At 41.4% G+C, this 22,167-nt stretch overlaps 2 protein-coding genes across 6 annotated transcripts in view; one reads left to right on the top strand and one right to left on the bottom strand.

The window, feature by feature from the left end:
• LOC104944359 (integrin alpha-6-like) overlaps nt 1-9,361 on the top strand; it is a 10,421-nt gene extending 1,060 nt beyond the window's left edge. Inside the window, exons 2-22 of the mRNA XM_010769888.1 lie at nt 1,472-1,603; nt 1,709-1,916; nt 2,007-2,200; nt 2,518-2,609; nt 3,226-3,353; nt 3,436-3,525; nt 3,637-3,698; nt 3,850-4,013; nt 4,097-4,240; nt 4,518-4,633; nt 4,717-4,873; nt 5,310-5,393; nt 5,473-5,552; nt 5,642-5,719; nt 5,808-5,910; nt 6,427-6,597; nt 6,749-6,850; nt 6,963-7,073; nt 7,404-7,502; nt 7,609-7,734; nt 8,518-9,361. Coding sequence (XP_010768190.1) covers nt 1,472-1,603; nt 1,709-1,916; nt 2,007-2,200; nt 2,518-2,609; nt 3,226-3,353; nt 3,436-3,525; nt 3,637-3,698; nt 3,850-4,013; nt 4,097-4,240; nt 4,518-4,633; nt 4,717-4,873; nt 5,310-5,393; nt 5,473-5,552; nt 5,642-5,719; nt 5,808-5,910; nt 6,427-6,597; nt 6,749-6,850; nt 6,963-7,073; nt 7,404-7,502; nt 7,609-7,734; nt 8,518-8,688 — 2,612 coding nt within the window. The 3' untranslated portion in view covers nt 8,689-9,361. The remainder of the gene's footprint in view (nt 1-1,471; nt 1,604-1,708; nt 1,917-2,006; nt 2,201-2,517; nt 2,610-3,225; nt 3,354-3,435; nt 3,526-3,636; nt 3,699-3,849; nt 4,014-4,096; nt 4,241-4,517; nt 4,634-4,716; nt 4,874-5,309; nt 5,394-5,472; nt 5,553-5,641; nt 5,720-5,807; nt 5,911-6,426; nt 6,598-6,748; nt 6,851-6,962; nt 7,074-7,403; nt 7,503-7,608; nt 7,735-8,517) is intronic.
• A 38-nt stretch (nt 9,362-9,399) lies between these two features.
• On the bottom strand, nt 9,400-21,490 carry LOC104944357 (neurabin-1-like). 5 transcript variants are annotated; one of them, XM_010769883.1, is made up of 19 exons: nt 21,411-21,490; nt 18,020-20,023; nt 16,981-17,113; nt 16,541-16,661; nt 16,353-16,457; nt 15,374-15,464; nt 15,127-15,273; nt 14,675-14,728; nt 14,075-14,175; nt 13,761-13,889; nt 13,570-13,672; nt 13,412-13,481; nt 13,064-13,200; nt 12,747-12,976; nt 12,480-12,545; nt 11,924-12,128; nt 11,644-11,742; nt 10,686-10,874; nt 9,400-10,021 (listed from the first exon to the last, which is right to left on the bottom strand). In XM_010769883.1, the coding sequence occupies exons 2-19, from the start codon at nt 19,778-19,780 to the stop codon at nt 9,794-9,796; spliced, it is 3,969 nt and encodes a 1,322-aa protein (XP_010768185.1). In that variant the 5' UTR covers nt 19,781-20,023; nt 21,411-21,490; the 3' UTR covers nt 9,400-9,793. The 5 variants fall into 5 exon arrangements, with proteins under 5 accessions (XP_010768185.1, XP_010768187.1, XP_010768184.1 ...); XM_010769885.1 differs by lacking the exon at nt 21,411-21,490 and adding an exon at nt 20,621-20,723 and having other exon boundaries at nt 13,570-13,666; XM_010769882.1 differs by lacking the exon at nt 21,411-21,490 and adding an exon at nt 20,621-20,723.
• Nucleotides 21,491-22,167: the final 677 nt, after the last annotated feature.

Here is a 22,167-nt window from a genome sequence, read left to right on the forward strand (position 1 = left end):
GTGTGTGGTGTGTGGTTGGGTGTGTGTTGTGTGTGGTGGTGTGTGTGTGTGTGTCGTGTGTGTGTGGTGTGTCGTGCTGTGTCGTGTGTGTGTGTGGTGTGTGTCGTGTGGGATCTGATGGAAAGGTGGGGCATACGAGGGTCCTCGGGGGGTTTTCTACTCCATCACCATCAGGAACACGCTTACACCCGGTCTCTCCGGGGACGACTGTCCTCGGCTTGGAGAGCACCGGACACCAAGCCCGAACTGTCTTTACGCGTACCGTAGGGGCGAGGGAAGGGAAGCAAACAACCCTACTAGGTGTGTGTGTGTGTGTGTGTGTGTGTGTGTGTGTGTGTGTGTGTGTGTGTGTGTGTGTGTGTGTGTGTGTGTGTGTGTGTGTGTGTGTGTGTGTGTGTGTGTGTGTGTGTGCGTGCGTGCGTTATTAACCCTTCGATGCATAAGTGGGCTTTTTTGACCCGGTGAGGTGGTTTTCTTGAAGTATCTTTGTAATTATATTTTTTTATCATTTCATATTCCAGCTGTTTTGGATATCAGGCCATTCAAATTTTAAATTTTAATTGTATACATTTTAAGAAATTGTAGTTTTTATATTACTGCATGCAGGTCAGTTTGACCCGCATGCATTTTCTATGTAATCCTATGGGAACCTTTGATTCTTATCACCTGTGGCTGTCAGGAATACATTCACTGTAGACCACACATACTAAATCACAAGTGACACCTCTCAGGAAGATTATTTTACACAGCAAGATCTGATACCTTTCAGTATAATAATGATAATACATTCTATTTTTATAGGGCTTTTCAAGGACTCAAAATCGCTTTACAATATAAGGGAAGGTTAGGGTGGGGGGTATAGGACTAGAACTTGATCAACCAGCATGGATTGATGGGGGGTGGGCTATGAGTAGACAAGAGGAGAAGAGATGTTTTTTTTTTAGGGTCTCAGAATAGTGGAGACCTTTGCATCAATATGTGCTATGCTTCTCCTCCAAAGAACGTCACTGTCTGTTGCAATACACCTACCATGAAAGTTGCATCCTTTAGCAAAGCTAAAGGCTACACATCATTTTTGTGGAAAAACTCACATTGACGGAGTGCGATCTGTAACCAGGGTCACCTTTCAATACACTACACTGTGTGCACATAACACACTAATTGTCCTGAACATTTCAAACTTGGCAGAAACCAAATAAAACCCACCAAAACTGTTCTGGGTAGTCTTTCCATTGGTCAAAACAAACTCTTATTTCCCTCAGATTAATGTTAAAATATACTTGCTATATACAAACTAATCTCATTCGTCGAGCAGACCATTAAAGGAGCAAAATCAAATGACGAAATATTCACCCCCCCAACTCTAACTCAGACAGAGACTCCTCCCATTATAGTTCTCTGGGTTTTGGATATTCTTGATAAAATCCAGATCTTTTCCATATTAACCTGTACTCCTCTTCTCCCCCCTCAGGTCTGGTGCGCTTGGAACAAAAGAATGAAACCTTTTTGGACAGGGGCATCTATGACGACGGCCCTTTTGAAACGGGAGATGAGAGGAATAGGAACGCTAACTTGGTCCCCGCTCCTTCCAACAGCTACCTGGGTAAAAAACTCCTCACTTTCTTCATCCATTAATTTGTCCGCCATTGTCAAGTACACAACTACCTCTGGCTATGTAAGCAAACGTTTCTTTGTCCCCGTCTCCCAGGCTTCTCTCTGGACTCAGGGAAGAGTCTGATTAAGCAGGGTGAGTTGACGGTGGTGGCTGGAGCTCCCAGAGCTAACCACAGTGGAGCGGTGGTGCTGATGAAGACAGAAGGATACAACAGTATGTCAGAAGAGTACACCCTAGAAGGGGAAGGGCTGGCCTCGTCTTTCGGCTACGATTTGACCGTGCTGGATCTCAATAATGATGGGTGAGTAACGCAGGGTGATTTGCACAACCTGTAACTTCTATTATTGCTGTTCCAATAAACTCACAAACAGGTGGTTCTGTTGTTTGTTAGTTGGCAGGACATAGTGGTGGGAGCACCACAGTACTTTGAGAAGGACAAGGACATCGGAGGAGCCGTCTACGTCTACGTCAACAAACTGGGAAAGTGGAACACAGTCAAGTCCATCAGAATAGACGGACCAAAGGACTCCATGTTCGGCCTGGCTGTGGAAAACCTGGGAGACATCAATCAGGATGGTTACCATGGTGAGGCTGCTATGTGTGTTTGCGTGTCAGCACGTCATTGTTGACACGCTTTGTTGAATAAGATGAGAGAAGATTTTTACTTTACTTGAAATTTGTGGGCCAACCTAATAATTACAAGAAGCACAATAGAATAAAAAGAACACTTAGTGAACAGAGAAAATACAATTAGAGCAAGATACATTATGTAAGATAAGTAAGCTAAAACATAAAATTAATATTGTGCATGATTTTGGTAGTAATGTTATGGGTTAAGGGGAATTAAATATGTGTACCTGTATAACTACACTGTAAGTCACTGTTATCGTTATTGCTGTCAGATTTTGCAGTGGGAGCTCCTAATCAGGGAGCAGGACATGTGTACATCTACCATGGACTAGCCTCAGGTGTCATCTCCAAAGATGCTTCACAGGTATATATTAAACTGAACATCGACGACGATCTGACAAAGAACACTGGTATATATATACACAAGATTAATCAGGGAGACAACACACAGCTGAAGGGAAGTTGAAAACACAAGGGCAGCATGTGAACACAATCAGACACAGGCGGGAAAACACAGGAAGAAAAACGAGACAAGAGAAAATTAATGTCAAAATAAAACATTAAACACAAAAACCAGAATCATATAAAGAAAATGCCTTGCTTGTCCAGTATGTCTTATCAAACACACACACGCACGCACGCACGCACACACACACACACACACACACACAATACCTACAACAAACATATTCAGGTTATGCATAATGAACATGAATATTTTATTTTAATGTCTGAACACATTGATGCTTTTGTAACAAAATCATTTCCCAAATTTGGATCAATAAAGTATATCTATCTATCTAATGTGGGATTCCTATTCCTTATTTAATGGGCTATTTTGGATTTATTGGGGGCAACACACCAAAACATACGCTGCATTTGAATACTAACTAGGACATCTATTACCATGGTAACATTCAAAGCAGTCGGGTCGGCTTTAATACATGTTATAAAGTAAGTGTCTGTTTCTCTTCCTTTAGATTCTGTCCACCAAGGCTTTAGGAGTGAAGATGTTCGGCTACTCTCTGGCAGGCAACATGGACCTGGATAAGAACGCCTACCCTGACCTGGCCGTCGGGTCCCTCTCTGACTCCGTCTTTGTCTACAGGTTAGTGACCTGAAAAAATGTCCTCACTGTTCATCTTTGATCACGGTTGTAGATGTTCTCAATTGAGTGCTGTCCTCCCCAGAGCCCGTCCAGTTATAAACATCCAAAAGGAAGTTAAGTTCACACCAAAGGAAATCAACCTCACAGAGAAGAACTGTGGCGAAAACTTCTGGTACGTGTGTCTTTTTCTGCAGCAGGTGTTTCTGGACATTCATCAATTTGAGGAAAATCTGTGCCATTACTTCTTCTCATTGTTGTTTTATTGTGTCCACTGTGCTTTCAGCTTGACTATCGAGGCATGCTTCACCTTCACTGCAGAGCCCAAGAGTTACGCTCCCAGACTGAGTAAGCAGAGCCTATTGAAGCACCAAGTCCGACTTTCTTGTGATTTTGGTTATTATTATCATAGACGAAAGAGCAAGAAACGGTACTCTGTCATTTTTCTTGTCATTCTTTATCCACCTCTCCCTCACGTCCATGTCTCTGTCAAATCTAGCGGTGGCGTACTCCCTCGAGGCGGACGCTGACCACAGGAAGAAGCTTTTGAACCCCAGGGCGGTCTTCAAAGACGGCTCTGAGAATAGCTACAAGTCAACAGGGACGATCACCATGGACACCAAAGGAAAGAAACAGTGCATTACCAGAAAGCTTATGATTCAGGTTGGGTCTCTCTCATGACATTTCTTTCACTTTCTCTCTCACAATGCACTGTGGGTGTGGAGTAATTTTGTGTCATTCTGCAGGACAATATTAAAGACAAGCTGCGCGGGATCCCCATCGATGTGTCCGTGGTTATCCAGGATGGAAACCGTAAACGCCGACAGAGCTCGACCGGTCAGCTGGCGCCTGTCCTGGATGCCAAGGAGTCGCCGAATATGCGATCTGAGGTGGGAATGCGTTCATAGCTCAGTTAAAATAAAGCAGAGCTATTGTGCAATACATTTGTATTGCATGTATATATTTTATTTGTAACAATTTCAGTTAAAGTTTAAAAGAATAAAGATATTTTTGTTATCTAAACGTTTGACCTCTTTGTTTTACAATTTTGGAATCGAAACGGGGAATCGATAAGCAGAACCGGAATCGGAATCGATACATTTAAAACGATACCCATCCCTACTGATGTATCTATGTAACGGTTTTACTTTAATGTGCGTGTTGTAGGTCAGTTTCCTGAAGGAAGGTTGTGGAACTGACAATATCTGTCAGAGCAACCTGCAGGTGACATTTCGCTACGGCTACAGGACAACAGACGGCGACACGTTCACTCCATTAGAACTGTAAGAGGATACACACATACTTTGTTTCGCAAGAGCACCATATTCATTTTTTCCTTGGTCTCATAGCTTTGATCTGACTACAGGGAGGGTAGCGTGCCGGTGTTTTCGCTCAGCAACCAGAAGGACATCGCTTTGGAGGTTACAGTTACCAATTTAAGTGGAGACGATGCACACGAAGCCTCTGTGCTCGCCAGCTTCCCCCGCTCCCTCACCTACTCTGCTTACCGTAATCTAAAAGATGTGAGCGTCTTTTTAACTTTCACTCACTCTTTTTAACATAATAATAGCTTTATTTAGTATAGCACCTTTCACAGAAATACAATTCACAAAGTGCTTCACAAGAAAGAACAAAAGCAAAAATTAAGAACACAGAAACATGAATACAATAACAACATGAGGCAGAAATGTAAGGTTATCATAAAAACAAAACACAGACCATGTAGAGTCCCGAAAGAAACACATATAAGAACAGAACACATCACTTACATCTCAAGTATCATTTGGTTTAATTCTTGTTTTTATGCACCACGACACCAAGTCAAATTCCTAGTATGTGTAAACCTACCTGGTTCTGATTTCTGTTTTCTGAGTATAAACAAAAGCCAATGTAAAAAGATAGGTCTTCAACATACACACACAATCATATGTTCTGATTGGTTCTTGTGATTGATTTCAGGTGGCGCAGGTATCCTGTATGGCCAATAAAGACGGTTCTGAGGCTGATTGTGAGCTTGGAAACCCCTTCAAACGTGACGCACAGGTCAGAGACAATCTGTTTTTGGACAATCATCTGCACAAGTGGCACTGTAAGTATTTTAATATTCCGTTTATGCTTTTAGACGACCTTCTTCATTCTCCTGGGTACATCGGGCATCACTTCGAACACTACCGACCTGGAGATTGTTCTTCAGCTAAACACGTAAGAAATAAAGGCTTGTAACAATGTTAACAATATATGAATATACTACATTTTTTGACTTGGCCTGTGTGTAATCTCTGATCCAACAGAACAAGCAACCAGGATAAATTAGCCTCTGTTAAAGCAAAGGCAAAGGTGGCTATCATGTTGCAGCTGTCTATATCGGGGTAAGAAACACACAGATACAGCTCATATCCAAAAACACACAAGGAAGTAGAGGTACATGCTACTAACTGCTTCCCTGTGTGTTTCCAGACTAGCCCAGCCATCTCAGGTCTACTTCTCAGGAAAGTCCAAGGGTGAGACGGCCATTAAGTCTGAGAGTGAAATGGGCACTGCCATCACACATCGGTTCAGTGTGAGTACAGGACAGCTAATAGATCAGGCTTAATTTTTGTTAGATCTCACTGTTTCCTTTCAACTGTAAAGCACATTTTAAGCAAACTTCTAAAATGTCGAAAATAAGAAATGCAAATTCATCCTATTTACATCAAATGGTTCAGAGCGGATAAACTCTGCTAGTACTGGAAATGTTTCATCCTGTCTGGAGACAAAGCTCTCTTAATGTTATGATTCTAACACAGCTGGTATTAAATGCCTGACATACAAACTTGTTCAACAAATGTGTTTCCAAATTCCATTTACTACAGGTAGGCTACATACCACCTTAAGTGAGCATAAATGCTTTTTTGCCTAATTAAACAAGTTTTATCCAAATGTTCTGATTCCATTCAACATTTCTAATGATAATTGTTTTAAATGTTTAATAAAATATGTTTATGTTAACACTGCTTCTGACATGTCTAAGACTTGAGTATTCTGCAAATACAAAATATGATCTGAAGGAACGCACTGATCCTTTCTTGGTTTACAGATAATCAATCTGGGGAAGAGCTTGAAAGACTTTGGCACTGCCACCCTTGACATCGACTGGCCGAAAGAGACAGAGGATGGGAAGTGGCTGCTGTACCTGATGAAGATCAGCGCCACCGGAGTGGACCGGCTAGACTGCACTCCTAAAGAAGAGATCAACCCTCTTAGCAAGGTCAGCAAAAAGACATCATGAAAAGACGTGGTGGTCCTCAGCCGATGCCATCTCTTTTTAAAGCAGTAGAGATATGTGCTTTCATATTTGTACAAACAAAATATGAAAAGTGTATTTGATATTTGAATGTACCTCTTTCCTCTGCTTTAAGGAGCCAAGTAAAACCAGGAAGAGAAGAGAAACAGAAAACACTCTGGGAATTAAGGAGGGCACTATCTCACATTTACTTGACGGGAAGAAATCTAAAACTCTGGTAACACCACACAACCAAGTTCTACCCCTTTGTTATACTACTAGATGTTATGTACATTGGCAAACAGTAGTTCAGAATCCCCATGGTAACTGTGTTCCCTTCTTTTTGACAGTCTTGTGGCAAAGGGGCAACATGTGTAAGGATAACGTGCCCCCTGCGGGGCATGAACAGTAATGCAGTCTTCACTCTAAACTCTCGCCTCTGGAACAGCACCTTCATAGAGGTAATTAAACACACTGCAGGAGACATTTACTCTTTTTACTAAACCTAGTATTGAAAATCAGCCTCACTATCCTAACAGGCAGAAGCGTAATATATTATAACTTGTAATAATAGTTACAAATGTAATAATATAACAATACAGTCTTACGTTTTCAACAGATGTCCTTGTGAAAATATAGCCTTCATTTCCATAATTTAACATTATCAATACCATATTGTCGGAATGACATTTAAAGGTTAAAGGCTTATTGCAGAATAAAAGTGTATGTATTTTAATGTTTTTTTTTCCTACTCCCACTTTAACATGATCTTTTTCTTTTTCTTCGAACAGGAATATTCCACACTCCATCTCGTGGAAGTGATTGTTACGGCCTCCCTGAATGTCGATAGCAGAGCAAAGAACACAGTGCTGAAAAATGCTGAGTTTCCGGTATTGTTCATTGATCTCAACATATTGTTTTGTCATTCGAACATAGAGCCAAAACAAATGAGCGAAACTGTAAAACTGATGTTGTGCCTCTGTCCCGTGTTCCCAGCTGAAACTGACGGTGTTCCCAGAGAGGCGTGAAGCTCAGTATGGAGGCGTGCCGTGGTGGATCATCGTGCTGTCCATCCTGTTCGGGCTGCTGCTGCTGGCCCTGTTGGCTTTCCTTCTGTGGAAGGTAGGACACACTCTGACTCAGCTAATAAAAACACATAACGCACACCTTATGCATTTGGAAGAGTCTGTAAAGTACCTTTTAAATAACAACTGTATCTATACATATCCGTGACAGCAATAACACACGTTTTATAACAATTCTCCTTTCTTCAGTGTGGAGTGTTTGACAAAAAGAATAAAGAGGACCCAGGCGAGAAAGAGAAACTGACATCACATGCATAAAAAAAAAGAGAAGAGGGTAACATTACCCGGCCTGCCATGAATGAGGGACACTTTCTCTCTCGCTCCTATTTTTCTACCAAAGTGCTGCTTTCTGGAAAAAGGAAATGTGCCCTGAATGCAGTTATTAAAGCTGACTCATTATTTCTGCAAAGCGTTAATGCCGCTAAGATTTTCACACATGATCATGTGTGGGTCTTTACAGTTTACTTGCATGGCCAGGGGAGGTGATAAGCAAAGACTGAGGATTGACACCATCGGGGCTGATCTGCATCTCTTTGATTTCTCTCTTCGCACTTTCTTTTGTTTCCATCACACTTGCAGTGATTTGGTCTGAAGGTGCCTTTCTCTCTTTATTTAAAAGCCGGGGCAAACTTGTTTCTTTCTTTAAAAGGAGTGCTGATGGTTTGTCTACACTCTTAATGGTTTCACTGCATATTGGCTATTGCCCGTCAAACGGACTCATGACAATAAATGTCTCTTCAACCCTCTTTGCTTTCTCTAAATGCCTTTAAATAGCCGTTTTCCCTGAACAAAATATTGATTACGTTTTCCCTTTCTTCAGTGTGCATTTTTTAAGCGTGCCAAATATGAAGACAAGGTTCCAAGTTACAACGCTGTTCGGATAAGACGGGAGGAGAGAACGCCAAACCCTGTGACTGATAACTGGGAAAAAGTGGAAAAGAAGCCCTGGATGACAACCTGGCACGACAAAGAACATTTTTCCCAACAGTGAGATCTGATCCACACAGATATCCTGTTTTTATACTGATGAACTCGCATTTTCACAAATTTCCCCCGCCTTGTCTTTGTACAACGTGGATTGTAAATAACACAGTAAATAATTGGTTAAAAGAGACAAAAACATTTGTAAGACTAAATTCTTGATCAAGCTTCTGCCTCAGGGGTTGAATTGCTCTCGGACAGTCTGTATAAATCACTGGAAGGAGAGTTGCATTGGGGGAGATCTTCCTGCACAACTGCTGTCCGTCAGAGCTTTGTTTTGTACATTTACTTTTACTTTGTACATTCACAGTGTTGACTTTTGGGGGTGGGGGGGCTGGACAGAGGGAGCTTTTTTTATTAAATGGTTAGCAGAATTGTTTTCTATTTATTCTTGGTGAGGAGTACTTAATGTTACGTGCCCTACAGGCCAAAGAGTCATTTGAACAAACACAGCCAATTTCAACAAATCTGTGTTTTTCACCATTTAAAAATAATAATTTCTACAGTGCATCTTCCTAAACTGTTGATCATTAATGCCTTGGGTTGTACATAGAGTTTTCCAGGACTCGTTTTGAATGTACTACTTCCCCGCTGAATTCATTTTCTATTCACTGGCTGTAAAATGGGAAGCGTGTGAACGCGAACAAAAGAGTTTCTTGAATAAATAAATGTTGTCATGTCAATGTGTTTGTGTCAAATCATTGAGTTAAGAAAAAAAGGATTATTTAAAATGTTATTTATTAATACATAAAAAAGCATTTACAGCAAACACCTGAGTGCTTAAATCAGCACATTGTTAAATATGAAAATGATAAGGATAATTTACAAGATAAAATAAACACTTAAGACACACACAAAGAGATACATAACTGCTGTTGTGGGTGTGAATTTTGGTGCTGGTCCAACAATGATGTCTATCAATTCAAACAAGAAGTGTTCTGTATCCTAAATGATAGCTTTAAGATGTGAACAATATAAGATGTGCGGAGTAGTTCTAGCTGTTTCTATTGACTCAATATAAAATTGGTTCAAGTGTATCTTTGGTGCTTGCTGGGCTGCAAACACACACTCTTGCTGCTGGTGGTGTATCTCCGACATCACCTCCGTCTCTCCTTTTATAAGAGTGACTCAGTTCTGACCGTTTTGACACCGAGTCTGGAATCTTTCACACACTTCTCCACCATCACCTGCTCTTTGTCTTCTCCCTCTGTATGCAAAACTATGTTCTTCTCCTTTTCCTGCTTCTTCTCTCCTTTCTTCACTTCCTTTTCCTCTCTTTTCTTGATCTCCTTCAGCTTCCTCTTGAGGGCCGATCGGTCACTCTGACTGCACACCCCAAGAGCCTGACAGAAAAGAAAGAACCAGGGCATGGAAACTTGGAAAGAATATACATGGATTTTTTGACAGGTTCATGTAAAATACCCTTTAAAAAAAACAGATTTAATGATTAAACTTTACAATATTAGGTATAGTAACAACTGGCAACAAAAGTCACTTAAGTCCTTACTAGTCGAGCTTAGCATACATCAAAACGTGATACATGAGCATGGCAAACTGTATAAAATCTCAGATATAGTATGACTATATACTGTTTGTTGACTTATAGGTATAAAGGTTTTACAATGATGTTAATTTAATAGAAAATAGACCGGGAGCTGCATTCGGGGCTTCAATTCAGATTTTAAACTAATATGAAGGATGGCAGATGCGAAAAGTGAAATTGGTTATCTAGCAGAAATTAAACATCTTATATGGCAAACATTCAATGCATGTATAAAAAATATGAAATTGTGTGAATAACAATGAAAGACACCATGATATCATCCCAATAAGTAAGGTAAGTAAGGTACATGGCCCAGTTTGTAATCTCAGATGACAGGAAAAGTGATAACAGCATGTGGATATGTTGTCTTCCCATAATTGGCAGAAGTGGTTGTTTCAACAAGGTTGTATTGAAGTTTAAAAACGTGACTATTGAAAATGTTCAATCACAGTCATCATGCTCACCTTGAGTTTGTCAGTGTCCATGTTGATCAGCTGTGTCCCGTCTACTCCTCTGGCAGCAAACTGTGGCATGTACTCCTCCATGTTCATAGTGATCAACCACAGACACACCTGCTGGCTGTCCCACTCCGAGATGGGGCGGTTTTGCCACTGGTTGTTGTTATTGGTTTGATTTGGGTCATCGTCCAACGTCTGACAGGACATCAGGGAGAATAAGCAGACAGGGTGAGGAGAACGGGAGAAGTATATAGACATTTATTTATTAGGATAAACCCCTTGAGATGCACCATCTCGTTTTCAAGGGGGTCCCGACAAAAGCAACGTCTTACATTCATACGTGAACAAAATAACAAAGCAAAGCATGACAAACAAGGACAAACCACGTACAGTCTGTTAAGTAAAATTCATGAAGTAATAAATACAATCATTACAATTTGATAAGACAGTAGTGTCAAATAGATCAGTTTCATCAATAACTTCATAATTTGACGAGTAAGGTACAAAATACTGCTTTAAATAAGGGGGAGAGTTAAAGTAAATGCATTTAAATATAAGTTGAAGCCAATGCATGCGTCTTCTTACATTTAATGAAGGCCATTTAAGTCTGTTATACATTGTGCAGTGATGTGTACGAAAAGGGCAACCAAGAACAAATCTGCATAGTCTATTATAGGCTATTAATAAGATCTGATTTATGTGCATTTTGGAAGACAACATCACAATAGTCCATAATCGGAAGTATACGTTTAGAAGCAACTCTCTTACAGACACCGAGCGTAAAACGATTGTGAGAGTGGTGTAGGACACCGATTCCGTAATTTACTTTTGTAATAAATGATAAATTAAAAAGGAAATTAAAAAACGCAAGTGTATGCTTGAGCAGACAAAATGATGGGACGAAGACTGCTCCAGGGGTAAGAAGTAAGACAGAAAGAAAAAAGGAAGGTAGGGACAGACTCACCTCAGTGGAGGAAAAGGTGAAAGTGTGAGATTGTCCAGAGAGGGAGACAACAGAGACATGACCCACCATGCTGGAGCTGCCCACTGGAGAGCCAATACTCTGGAGACAAGAGAAAGACACCTCGGCTGCCTGACTGTTTTACATCGGTGGCATGCTTACCCATGCACATGTTTGTTTAAAAAGATATCTACACCCATTTTCAGATTGAAAAGTTCTGAAAAAAGGAGGAGGAAGGCATGCAGGGAAAGATAATTCACACTTTGTAACTCTCTTTTCTTACCTGATCTCTCCTCCCCCTGGTGGTCAGGTAGGGTAAGCTGCTGCTGGACACAGAGCGCAGTCTCTCCCTTCCTCTCTCACCTTCCCCCTCTTTTTCTCTCCCTCGCTCTCCAAACCAGGGGAAGGGCAGGCAGGAAGGCATGGAGGTGACGGAACCTGACGGAGAAATGCCATCGGGCTCATCCACCAGGTCACCATACGACCCTCTGGCGGGGAACAAGGGTTATATTTCAGTTAAAATGTGACGGCGCCCATTTTTTTTTTAAACTTCCTTTATGCAATTGGATTTAAAGATGGACATGACAAGACCACATACAACTGTGGTTCTTGTGCAGCTAAAACAGTTTATTGCCAGATCTTTATTAATCATTATTTGCCATTTCCTGCCAAAAGAGCACATTCAAAAGAGGTGATTGAACGGGATATAGCTTAAATACTGTCTATAGTGATTAGTTCATATTGTCTGTTTTTCCAATGGCTTTTTTTTGTTAACCACATCAAATAAAGCTAACTTACTATTGAATAAAACATTTTTTTGTGTGTATGCAATTTCATACTTGTTGGTTATGGACCCTTTGCCGCGTTTTTCACTTCTCCTTTTGTTAAGAGATTTGCGAAGACCACTGAAAAAGAAACAGACTGTAGCTATCAAAAGTCTCAGGAGCAAGTATAGCAACAGCAAAGCAGTGAGTCAGTGTCATCACTAAATGGGAGCTGGTATTGTGTCTAAACTATTATGAATTTTTCATCAGAGAATATTAATAAATATTTGATGGCATCATGAACTAAATCTAAGACCAAAGAAACAGTCAGAGACCCTTCACCTAAAGTCAGGAAATTTCTTTTTGGACTTTCTGGAAGCGGAGGATTTGCAGGGTGAAGTAGTGCCGGTGTCATTGATGTAGATGGGAGGGGTGAAGACTGAGTTGTTTGGAAGTTGAGAGCTGAGGCCTGAGAAAGACGAAGTGCTGGACAGGTCACTCCTGCTGCTCCTTTGGGTCATCGAGGGAGCAGACAGCGATAGACTCTCCTGTTGTTTCTGAATCTCATCTTCCTAGAAGCAACAAAGAGATGTGTTTGAGTTTCAAAGCCAGAAAGAAGCACATTTAGTGTAGCAGAACTTTACAACCCTGTCTCCTACCCGCTTCCTAAAGCTCTTTCTGAGTTTGTCCCGAGAGGGCGGGTGCCGCTTGGATTTCTGGGCCAGCTGGGCTCTGGCTTTGTGAGCACTGGAGTCTAGACGTCCTGTATCAGGAACCAGAATGCACCAGTCTGGATCTGAGACACACACAATTAATTTTGCTCAGTCAAAAAACACGTTTTTATGTATAAGGTTTCATTTTCTCACTAGTATTAGATTGTTTCAAACATCAAACCGTAACACTAGACTTGTTTTTCACTTTTACTTGCCAGCAGCTACACAGTGTCAAAGAGAAATATAGCCACATTAACCTGCACACTTTACACTTACTGTAATTCAGCTGCTTACCTGTGACTGAAGTGTCCAGAGAGTGGTTCTTCCTCTCTTCTCCAGGCTCTTTCCCCTCTAGCTGTGCTATCTGAGATAAGCAGTGAGAGACAATGACTACAGGGAAATGGCAGGCTCACTAAAGCAGATCCATACAGGACTGAGAAGTCTCCTCTCACCTGGATTTGCAGTCTTTCAACTGCCTCTCTGTGCAGCTTGTCTTTCTCCGCCATTTCTCTTCTTAAATCTGCTTCTCTGCCCTCCCTCTCCTCTTCTCTGAAACTCATTTGAAAACCACACTTTTACTAGCATACACTCCTGGTAACATTATTTCAAATGTTGGTAAAGACAAACTGGATTAATTGAATACCTGTTCTGGTATTCTCGGACCAGTCTCTTGGCCTTGCTGTATTTGATCTCCAAGCTTTCTGATTGGTTCTGGGCATCAGCCAGTCGCTGGCTCACAACCCTGCAAAGGGTTTGGGCCTCCTGCCAGTACCTGATAAATAGAGTAAGGGGGCTTATTAAGCATCATTGTCTTCATAATGATTCTTTACATCATTATCTTTGTGCAGGCATTAGATTCCCACTTGAACTTGAAGCTGTTTTTTTTTTTATTAGTCCTCTATCATAGACAGTGGCAAAATGACATTCTTTGATATGCTATAGAAAATAGCATTGTACTTCTCTAGTTTGTCGGCTTTGTCCTCTCCATCCTGCACTCTTTGCTCCAGTTCGTCTCTCTGGTCCTGCCAATGGGCCTGCTGCTCCTCCCATTCCTTTAACTTGGCAAAAATAAAAGGAAAAGTAATTTGTGTGTTTTTGTGGAAGGCTGCGATACATTTCTTATGCACAAGGGAAAAGAAAGGGCTTCCAAAAAAGGCCCTTTTGTTTCAAACGTCACACATGCCAAAAACTATTCTTAGATTTAAAGAAACTGTACACTTTTTAAATCCTCTTACTTCACAAGTTTTGACACAACAAACGAAGTACCAACTGTTCTAAAACAGTTGGGTAGAACAAAGCCAGATTTTCCTTCAGAAATGCTGTCGCCAACCCAATTATGTCACAGCAGTGATTACTTCAAGGCAAAGGCAGAAAAAGCGGGCCATCATAGAGAAGTGTTGGAACGCGGCCCGTGTCCTAGTAACTCCACAACCGAGCCATCTCACACTTAAATGGGTCAGACTGTTCTAAAAGTGGATGCAAAAGGTAGCATAGTAAAGTGAGTTCAGCTATTGGATTGTGTTTGAGAGAGATATCAGTTGATGTCAGCTGACCTACCTTTTCTCTAGCGCGATGAAGTTGGGACGCTTTGCTTTGTAGATTTGACTGAAGCTGAAAGAGACAAGAAAAGGTGGAAGATTCATTTGATAACATTAATATGTTTGTAAAAAAGGAAAAACAATTACCTTTTTATACTCCTAAGTGTCAGTATTTGTTTTGAGAGATTCTTCTTTTAGAAATCCTATTTAATTTATCATTGACTGACATCCAAAATAGGATTTGGTGTACACTTTCCTAACATACCTGGTTTATGGAAGTTCTCAATTATTTGGTATGATATTTGTATTCGTAAATATGGCACATTAAAAAGGAAAACAGTGTATGTTTAACAATTTGTCACATTTTAAAAGTAAAACATAATTTGAATCAAAGTACTGAGCATCTTAATGGATGAAAAGAAGAACAAGGCATAGTTTCAGATTAATAAATCCATGTTGAATGTAAAGTACCTGCAGGTATTTGAAACAAAGCTGGTAGTGGTCCAGATTGGAAAGAACAGACATGTCCGCCTCTTCATATTCCTCTTCCTCTTCCTCTTCCACTGACTTCTCTGACATGCTACGATCATATTCCTCATCCCCACTTGATCTTTCACTCTTCAAACATACAAACAAAAAAACACTACAATTACACCACAAAGTATTGTGAACACGATCGAAACAGCAGCAGGTTTTTTTTATTTATAGTAAAACAAACCTTTCTGGGTGTTTTATCCATTTCCAGGCTTTCGTTGATCAGTCGTGCCACCTCGCTCTCCACACCCTCCTTCTCTCGGCCAATCAGAAACCTGGAGCCGAGCAGCGAAATCAGTCTAAGCTATGAGCAATCAACCCAACCAGAGGAGCACAGGTGTTGCCAATACCTCTAACGACGGCACAGAGCGTTATGATAGTGTGAAAGTATGCAAAACACCATTTAATTCATACATTTTCCTTCTGTGAAATGACTACAGGACCTTTGGAAAAAATACCCATTCTGATGTTGAAGTATGTCTTGCATTGAGAGTCACTAAGATATCAAAAAGTGTTGTGGTGTTCACATTCACTTTTTTGTAACCTCCATTTTAGAGGACAAAAAAAGGAGATGTTAATGTGGCATTAAAAGCCGAGCATTGCTTGAATCATCCCTTTCGTTTAGAAAGAGTCTTGAAAGTGCCAATGGAGAGTTTTTTGTTTGTATCTAAAAGATTGATAGGCAATTTAAAACAGTGATAGACTGTAATGTCAGGTGTCCAAGTGTATATCATGTGTTGTTGTCAGGCCAAAAACATGCTTTTTTAAAAACAACATCTAAGGGAAGAAAAACATATTTTTATCTTGCAACTACCGTTTCATCTTTAAATAACTCCAATTATGTAAATAACATCTAGAAGTCTGACTGTCACTGATCAGATTGTTTTTAGAACCAGGCATTGTAATAGCCTCCAAAGACCTCACACTGCGTCACTCCCAAATTAGCAGCAGCATGTTTACAAATACTGGGAAAGATACTAACACATGAGGGTTTTTTTTAAGATACAAGGATACGTGCTTTAATGCCTTCTTGCCTAATTCAACATAAGGTACAATGGACCATCCGTTACCAACGTAATGTCATTCCACATTCCCAAGCAACACACCATTCGCCCGTCATTCCAATTTGCTGACACTTTTTCAAAATGTACACAAAAACTTACTTGACAACGCCGGACGTATTCTTGAGGATTGTGGCAGCAAACAGCTGGGTGACTCCAACCAAACTCACCCCATCCACCTCCACTATCTGGTCATTCACCTGAATCCTAACAGAGTTAAAGAAAATATCATGTTATTAGAAACACACTAAATTCCCAGTAAATAAGAGTCTGGTGTTGATGAAATGTACCTCTCATCCCTCTGTGTTGCTCCTCCTTCAGTGACGGTCTTCACAAAGATACCCAGTTTTTCCAGTCCCTGGTCGGCTCCTACACCCATTCCTATTATACTGATGCCCAGACCCTCGTTTCCTAGAGGGAAAAGATTTGAGAAATGTAACCTTTAATAACAACATTAGTCAGGGGAACACTAGCATAAAAGCATCCTCAGGAGAAACATAGTACTTGAAATAAGAGCGGAGGGCTTGTTTTGACCTATTATCAATCTGCCTTGTTTAACTAAAACAATTGATTCTCTATGCATAAAAGATCTCTCAGAAATATGCCACTGGACGTCCAAATCCCAGAAATAATACATCATAACTGATGTGGACTTGAACACACATATGGACACCAAAAAGCAAATATAAGCAAAAAGTAGACAGACAGCGCGAAAAGAGCAGCTTCTCACCCTTCTCTATCTCCACAGCGAAGACATCCATTCTCTCCACTCTCTTCTCCAACTCAAACTCAGCCGATGCAGACACCGGGTCAATGTCCTCATTGTGTCTGTCATACTCCGCGTTAGAATAAGTGTTGTACACCTTGAAAACAGCATAAAATATACTGTTTAGGGAGAGACACGACGGGAAAAATCTAAAATGTTCTTGCACTTTGGGCTATTTTCTTCTCTCAGCCTAGTTTAAAATGAAAATAAAAATGTCTCAATACACTTTTGGCGCCTGAAGAATTCGCAAAAATTCACACAAAAAAGTTAAAGATAACAACTCCTTAGAATGTGTAAACGTAACATTTCAGACTAAATTAAGAATGGGTTATGCCAAATCTGCAAATCTAACCATAACATTTCAGAAAATAAATTAAATTAAAAAAATCTATCTATTAGTTTACTGTGACAGCCTTGGCTTATGTCAACACTGATGTCAAACGTATGCTTGCTGAAAATACTCCTGTATGCATTGGTCGCTTATTAATGTGTTCACCACAGAGGAGAACCATCTGCAGCTATCGACACAACAAGAAGCTGTTTATGTTGGCCAATCTGTCAGAGTGTGAGGGTGAGAACCAGGAAGTGCAGAAAAAGATTATACTATGCAAGCGTAATAAGAAGATTTCACCACAAAATAAAAATGTACACACTCAACTTGTATACCAATAGATAAAACTGCAATATCTTGTAATGAGCTAAGCCACATGCATGCCATTCTGTGCTTTTACATATTGAGGCTACTCTGAGCTGGGTGCTGACAGAGTGAGGGGAAGCATGTGGGATCTTGCCTTTCCTCCGCCTCTAATGGATTAGAAACATGGCTTTGGGCTAACACTTCTCTTATGTGGATTCAAAACCCAGCTGGAACTGACAGTCACACAAATCTACTATAAAAGGCTTCAGTAAAAGCATGACTTAAGAGCCAAGGGACCCTGCAGCTGTCAACTAAGTACATAACAAAAGCCAACACGTGTGATTTTAGTTTAAAGATGTGTCTTACCTTGATTGGTGCGGAGGTGAACCTGACCTTTCTCTTTGCCACTTCTGCTTTCCCTTCCTCCTCCTCGTCTTCCTCCTGATTGTCCAGTTCAGGCAAACCAGGAATTTCCTCATATTGCAATAAATGCAGATTTCCATGTATAGAAGTCTCTGGATTAGACAGAGATGGCTGCTCATGGACAAAAGCCTCGTTTTCAATCCAAGAAGTAACTTCAGATCCTGTCTGGTCCTCTTTTCCTCCTCCTATATCCTCTTTTCCATCAGTACGCTCTCTCTCCTCCACATGCTTGACCTCCTCTTGCAGCTTGGAAGTTGTTCCCTCTTCTACTTCTTCAGATTTGACCTCTCCATGGCTTGGTTTATATTCCTCTTCTCCACCTTTCTTGTTCACCACACTGCATTTCTCAGTTTCTTTGTCATTACCCTCCTCTTGCATCATGTCTCTTTCTGTCATTCCAGCATTTTCTTCCACTCCGGCAACAGTCTTTTTCTCTACGTTGTCCCTTGTTTCTGTTGCCTTCTCAGTCAGTGCAATAAACTCTCCGTTCTGCCCCTCCCCTTTACCCTCCATTTCTTCATTCACCTGCTCATACTTGTCTCTTCCACCTTTCCTGTCATGCTTAGTCTCTATTTTACATGACATGCTGGGCTCTTCAAAAACATCATCAACCAGCTCCTGAACACGTTCCCCTGCAACTTTGTACATGTCCTTTCCCGACTCCTCCATAAGCCTGTCTTTGACATTTCCCCCCTCCTTCTCTTCTTCATTGTCATCGCTTTCAGATGACCCGTTCTTTACGTCCACTAGTTCTGCTCTCACTGAATCCTCAGGGGTCAAGCAGGGGTCAAGGGTTGTGCTTGCTGTTCTTTCTTCCTCCATTTGTGATCCTGTGGTTTGACCATGTTTGTGAAGACAGGAGGGAGATGTGTTGGATGATTCACTAGGGCCGAACGACGCTGGGGATTTAGGGTGCTCTGTAAGCGAGGCCTGTGCAGGAGGGTTCTCCAGAAAATTATTTATGATGGGTAGGTTTATTGATTTGTCTTTATCAAAGCTATCCTCCTCTGCCTGACTCCTTTCCCCATTTTTGTCTTCCTCTCTTTCCTCCTGGTTAACTTTTCCTATCCCTTCTTCATCTGCCATTCCCTTGCTTCCTCTGCCAGCAACACATTTTGAAGCCAGCCCTCCGTCACCTCCATCCTCCATCCTCTTGGTTTCAAACAACCTCCGGGTAACAGAGAATTTCTGGGCCAGAGCAGCTCTGTCAATATCAGCAATCTCCTCTGATCTGGGTGATTTATCCTGCAGAGAAGATTCTGGAATAGAAAGGTTGGCCGTGTAGTTCAAAGCAGACGAGGAACTGATAATTGAAAGTCTGGATGTAGAGAAAGGTGAAGTTTGAAGCAGTGGGGTGGAGTTATTGGGAGAAAGAAGGGGTGTTGAGCCAGAACTCTGCGCAGGAACATCTTGATTTAGCTGCTGGTTGTCCATTTGCAGGAAGATGTTGTCTCTGATCTTTGTCCCCCTGGTGCTGTGGACTCGCCCTCTGCTGCCTGTAGGCCTACTGCTGGACATTATGTGATCTGACAGGCTGGAAGGCAGCCTGGCTGGGTGCACAGCAGAGAGCTGGGCAGCGGTAGCTTTGGGCCCAGGTCGTAGACTGGTCGCAGAGTCGAATGAACATTTGATGGCGTGGAAGTCAGACTTATAGGTTATCCGGTGCGGGGAGGCGCTTCGGCCTTTGCTGTCTGTCCGCATCATCAGGGAAGGTGGAGGAGCTTCTCAAAACTAATGAGAGCACCTGATGATGTGTTGAGCAGTCAGATTATGTTTGAGTAATTGCTGGGAATTCTAGCAATTAAGCAGGAAATGCAGGGATATTGAGTTTTAAGAGGTTAAACTGCATTTGTTTGATAACAGCAGGTGACGAAGGCAGTGTCTTGAAACGTCATTGTGATCAGGTAGTCTTCCCATATAAATTCACCACCACTCAGCAAGAGTGTCCTGGAAGAATGGAATGAGAAAGTATTTATATATGTGTTTGTTGGGAAGACATTGTAAGCATTATCTCATGATGCAAAGGATGACAATTAAATTAAGATAATTAAACAAAAAAATAAACCACACATTAACACACTAATCCGGGTTTAACTGGCACAACCAAACAAATACTGCCAAGACAAACTATGAAGTGGCGGTTACTGGTGATGATTTGCAGTTATCATTGCTACTAAAATGACCAATGTCCAGGCTCAGTAGGCTACTTGTACTCACTGCGAAACGGGAAGTTTAACGATTCTGATCAGAGTAAACAAACACGTTGCAAGCAGAACAGTTTGTAGCAGAAATTGGATTCCGCTGCTTTCGCGTGCGTTCGGAACATTAAGGGTAACAGAAGGCTACACAGGTATGTTGTAAACATCTCTGGGAAGAAAGCCACATTTTACATCAGTCGTTTTGAATTAGCTTTCTTAATATCTTGCCATTATGCGTCACATAAGGAACAGAGACTGGTATTTGTCCCTTTCAGTTTTGTTTACTGAACTTGAGTTAAGTTAATTAGCGTTACTTAACCTCAATTTGAAGACTGGTGGGTTTTACCTTTCTCTTCACTGTAATCCCTCAGTACACGATGATACAAAGCCACAATGTTTTGTTCGATTTACATCGATGCTACATATGTATAAATCGGCCACACGCTACGAAAGAAGCAGAAGTTTACGACAGCATTTAAAGGCATCAAATTTTACGCACCTGGCTGTAGTGCGCGCGCAGTTTAAAGGTCGTGACAGACGTTGGGTCGCCCAGAATGACAACAACCGGACAAAATAACCTGAATAATTAGCATTTAAGGTAGCTGCGAAGCGTTTTCTTATACTATCCTCTATCCTCCTTATCGTAGCCTAGAAATGTTTGTTTGCAGACAGCCGGTGCTGGCGGCTCCCTCGCTGTGATAAATACAGACAGATGGCGACTCATGTCTCTAAATACTGTAAATGGATTATCCTCCGGTAATCCTGTGTAAACTACTCCAGTAACTGTGCAACACTGACGGTGTACCAGCATAAGGGCAATTTAGCCTACATTTCGGAGGGTTCAAATATATTTGTGCCCTGACATTCATTTAACTACAGCAGGAAGTCTGCACATTTTAGTCACAGTTTAGGCAACTCCAATTATTGTTACATTATGTTAAATGACTATTTTTAGAAGTTTAAGAATGAAAGATAATATGATGTCTGTGATGCCTTCTATCATAACAAATACTGCTGTTATTGCCATTTTACTGTGTGTCTCCATTATATCCAGTATCATTTTGCATCATAAACTTTGCATATTATCTACTGTAGTTGTATACCACACTTCTATCAAACATGCAGGTTGCACCTACCTTTACTGTACCTGTCTTTCAGCATCCCTGCAAGCATTGCCATCTGCTGTGTCAACCGTTACCACACTGACAGAGGTTCTCCTTGGCTCAGATGTAAGCTTTGTGTGAAAATTCACCTGTGTGCATGATGCAAAGTCAGCCAGATCTCACACTGTCTACCTGTGTGTGGTTGTCTGTGAGTCAAACGAGAGCAGTGATGCAGCACCTGCTGGTGTGTGTGTGTGTGTGTGTGTGTGTGTGTGTGTGTGTGTGTGTGTGTGTGTGTGTGTGTGTGTGTTGTGTGTGTGTGTGTGTGTGTGTGTGTGTGTGTGTGTGTGTGTGAGAGAGAGAGACTTCCTACCTGTGTGTGTGTGATGCCAGTGGGAGGGTCGGTGCAGTACCTATGTCTGGCTGTGAATCTGGCTTGTGTGGCAGATGGACTGGACTGGACTGAACCGTGCGGACCCAAAAGAGTGGTTCTGCTCAGTGTGACCTGGATCTGACTGGAGACCATTTGTCCCAGGTTGCACTGGGACCTAGTTGATATAAATACTGGCCAATCACAAAAGCCTTCTTCTGAATGAGGCTAACCAAAGGAGGGAGGGGAAGGGAGGGGAGTGAAATGAAGTAAAGATTGAAAATGAGGGAGTGATGTCAGGGTGGGTGGCAGAGTAAATGTACAGAGTTATAGGCTGCACGAAAGTGAGTGAGGCAGAGACAAAGACTGGAGGCAGAAATGTAACCTGGATTGGTAGCAGCAGTGGAAATGTGAAAGAGG

Source organism: Notothenia coriiceps, unplaced genomic scaffold (genome assembly GCF_000735185.1).
Source record: "Notothenia coriiceps isolate Sejong01 unplaced genomic scaffold, NC01 NC01_scaffold00007968, whole genome shotgun sequence".
In the NCBI taxonomy this organism is placed as follows: Eukaryota; Metazoa; Chordata; class Actinopteri; order Perciformes; family Nototheniidae; genus Notothenia; species Notothenia coriiceps.

Coding starts and splice junctions, on each gene's coding strand:
- LOC104944357 (XM_010769883.1), bottom strand. CDS start 19,780: ATGATGCGGACAGACAGCAAAGGCCGAAGCGCCTCCCCGCACCGGATA. Junction 14,729..15,126: donor TTTGTTTCAAATACCTGCAG/GTACTTTACATT, acceptor TGTCTCTTTCAG/CTTCAGTCAAATCTACAAAG. Junction 12,546..12,746: donor AAGAAATTTCCTGACTTTAG/GTGAAGGGTCTC, acceptor TTTCTTTTTCAG/TGGTCTTCGCAAATCTCTTA.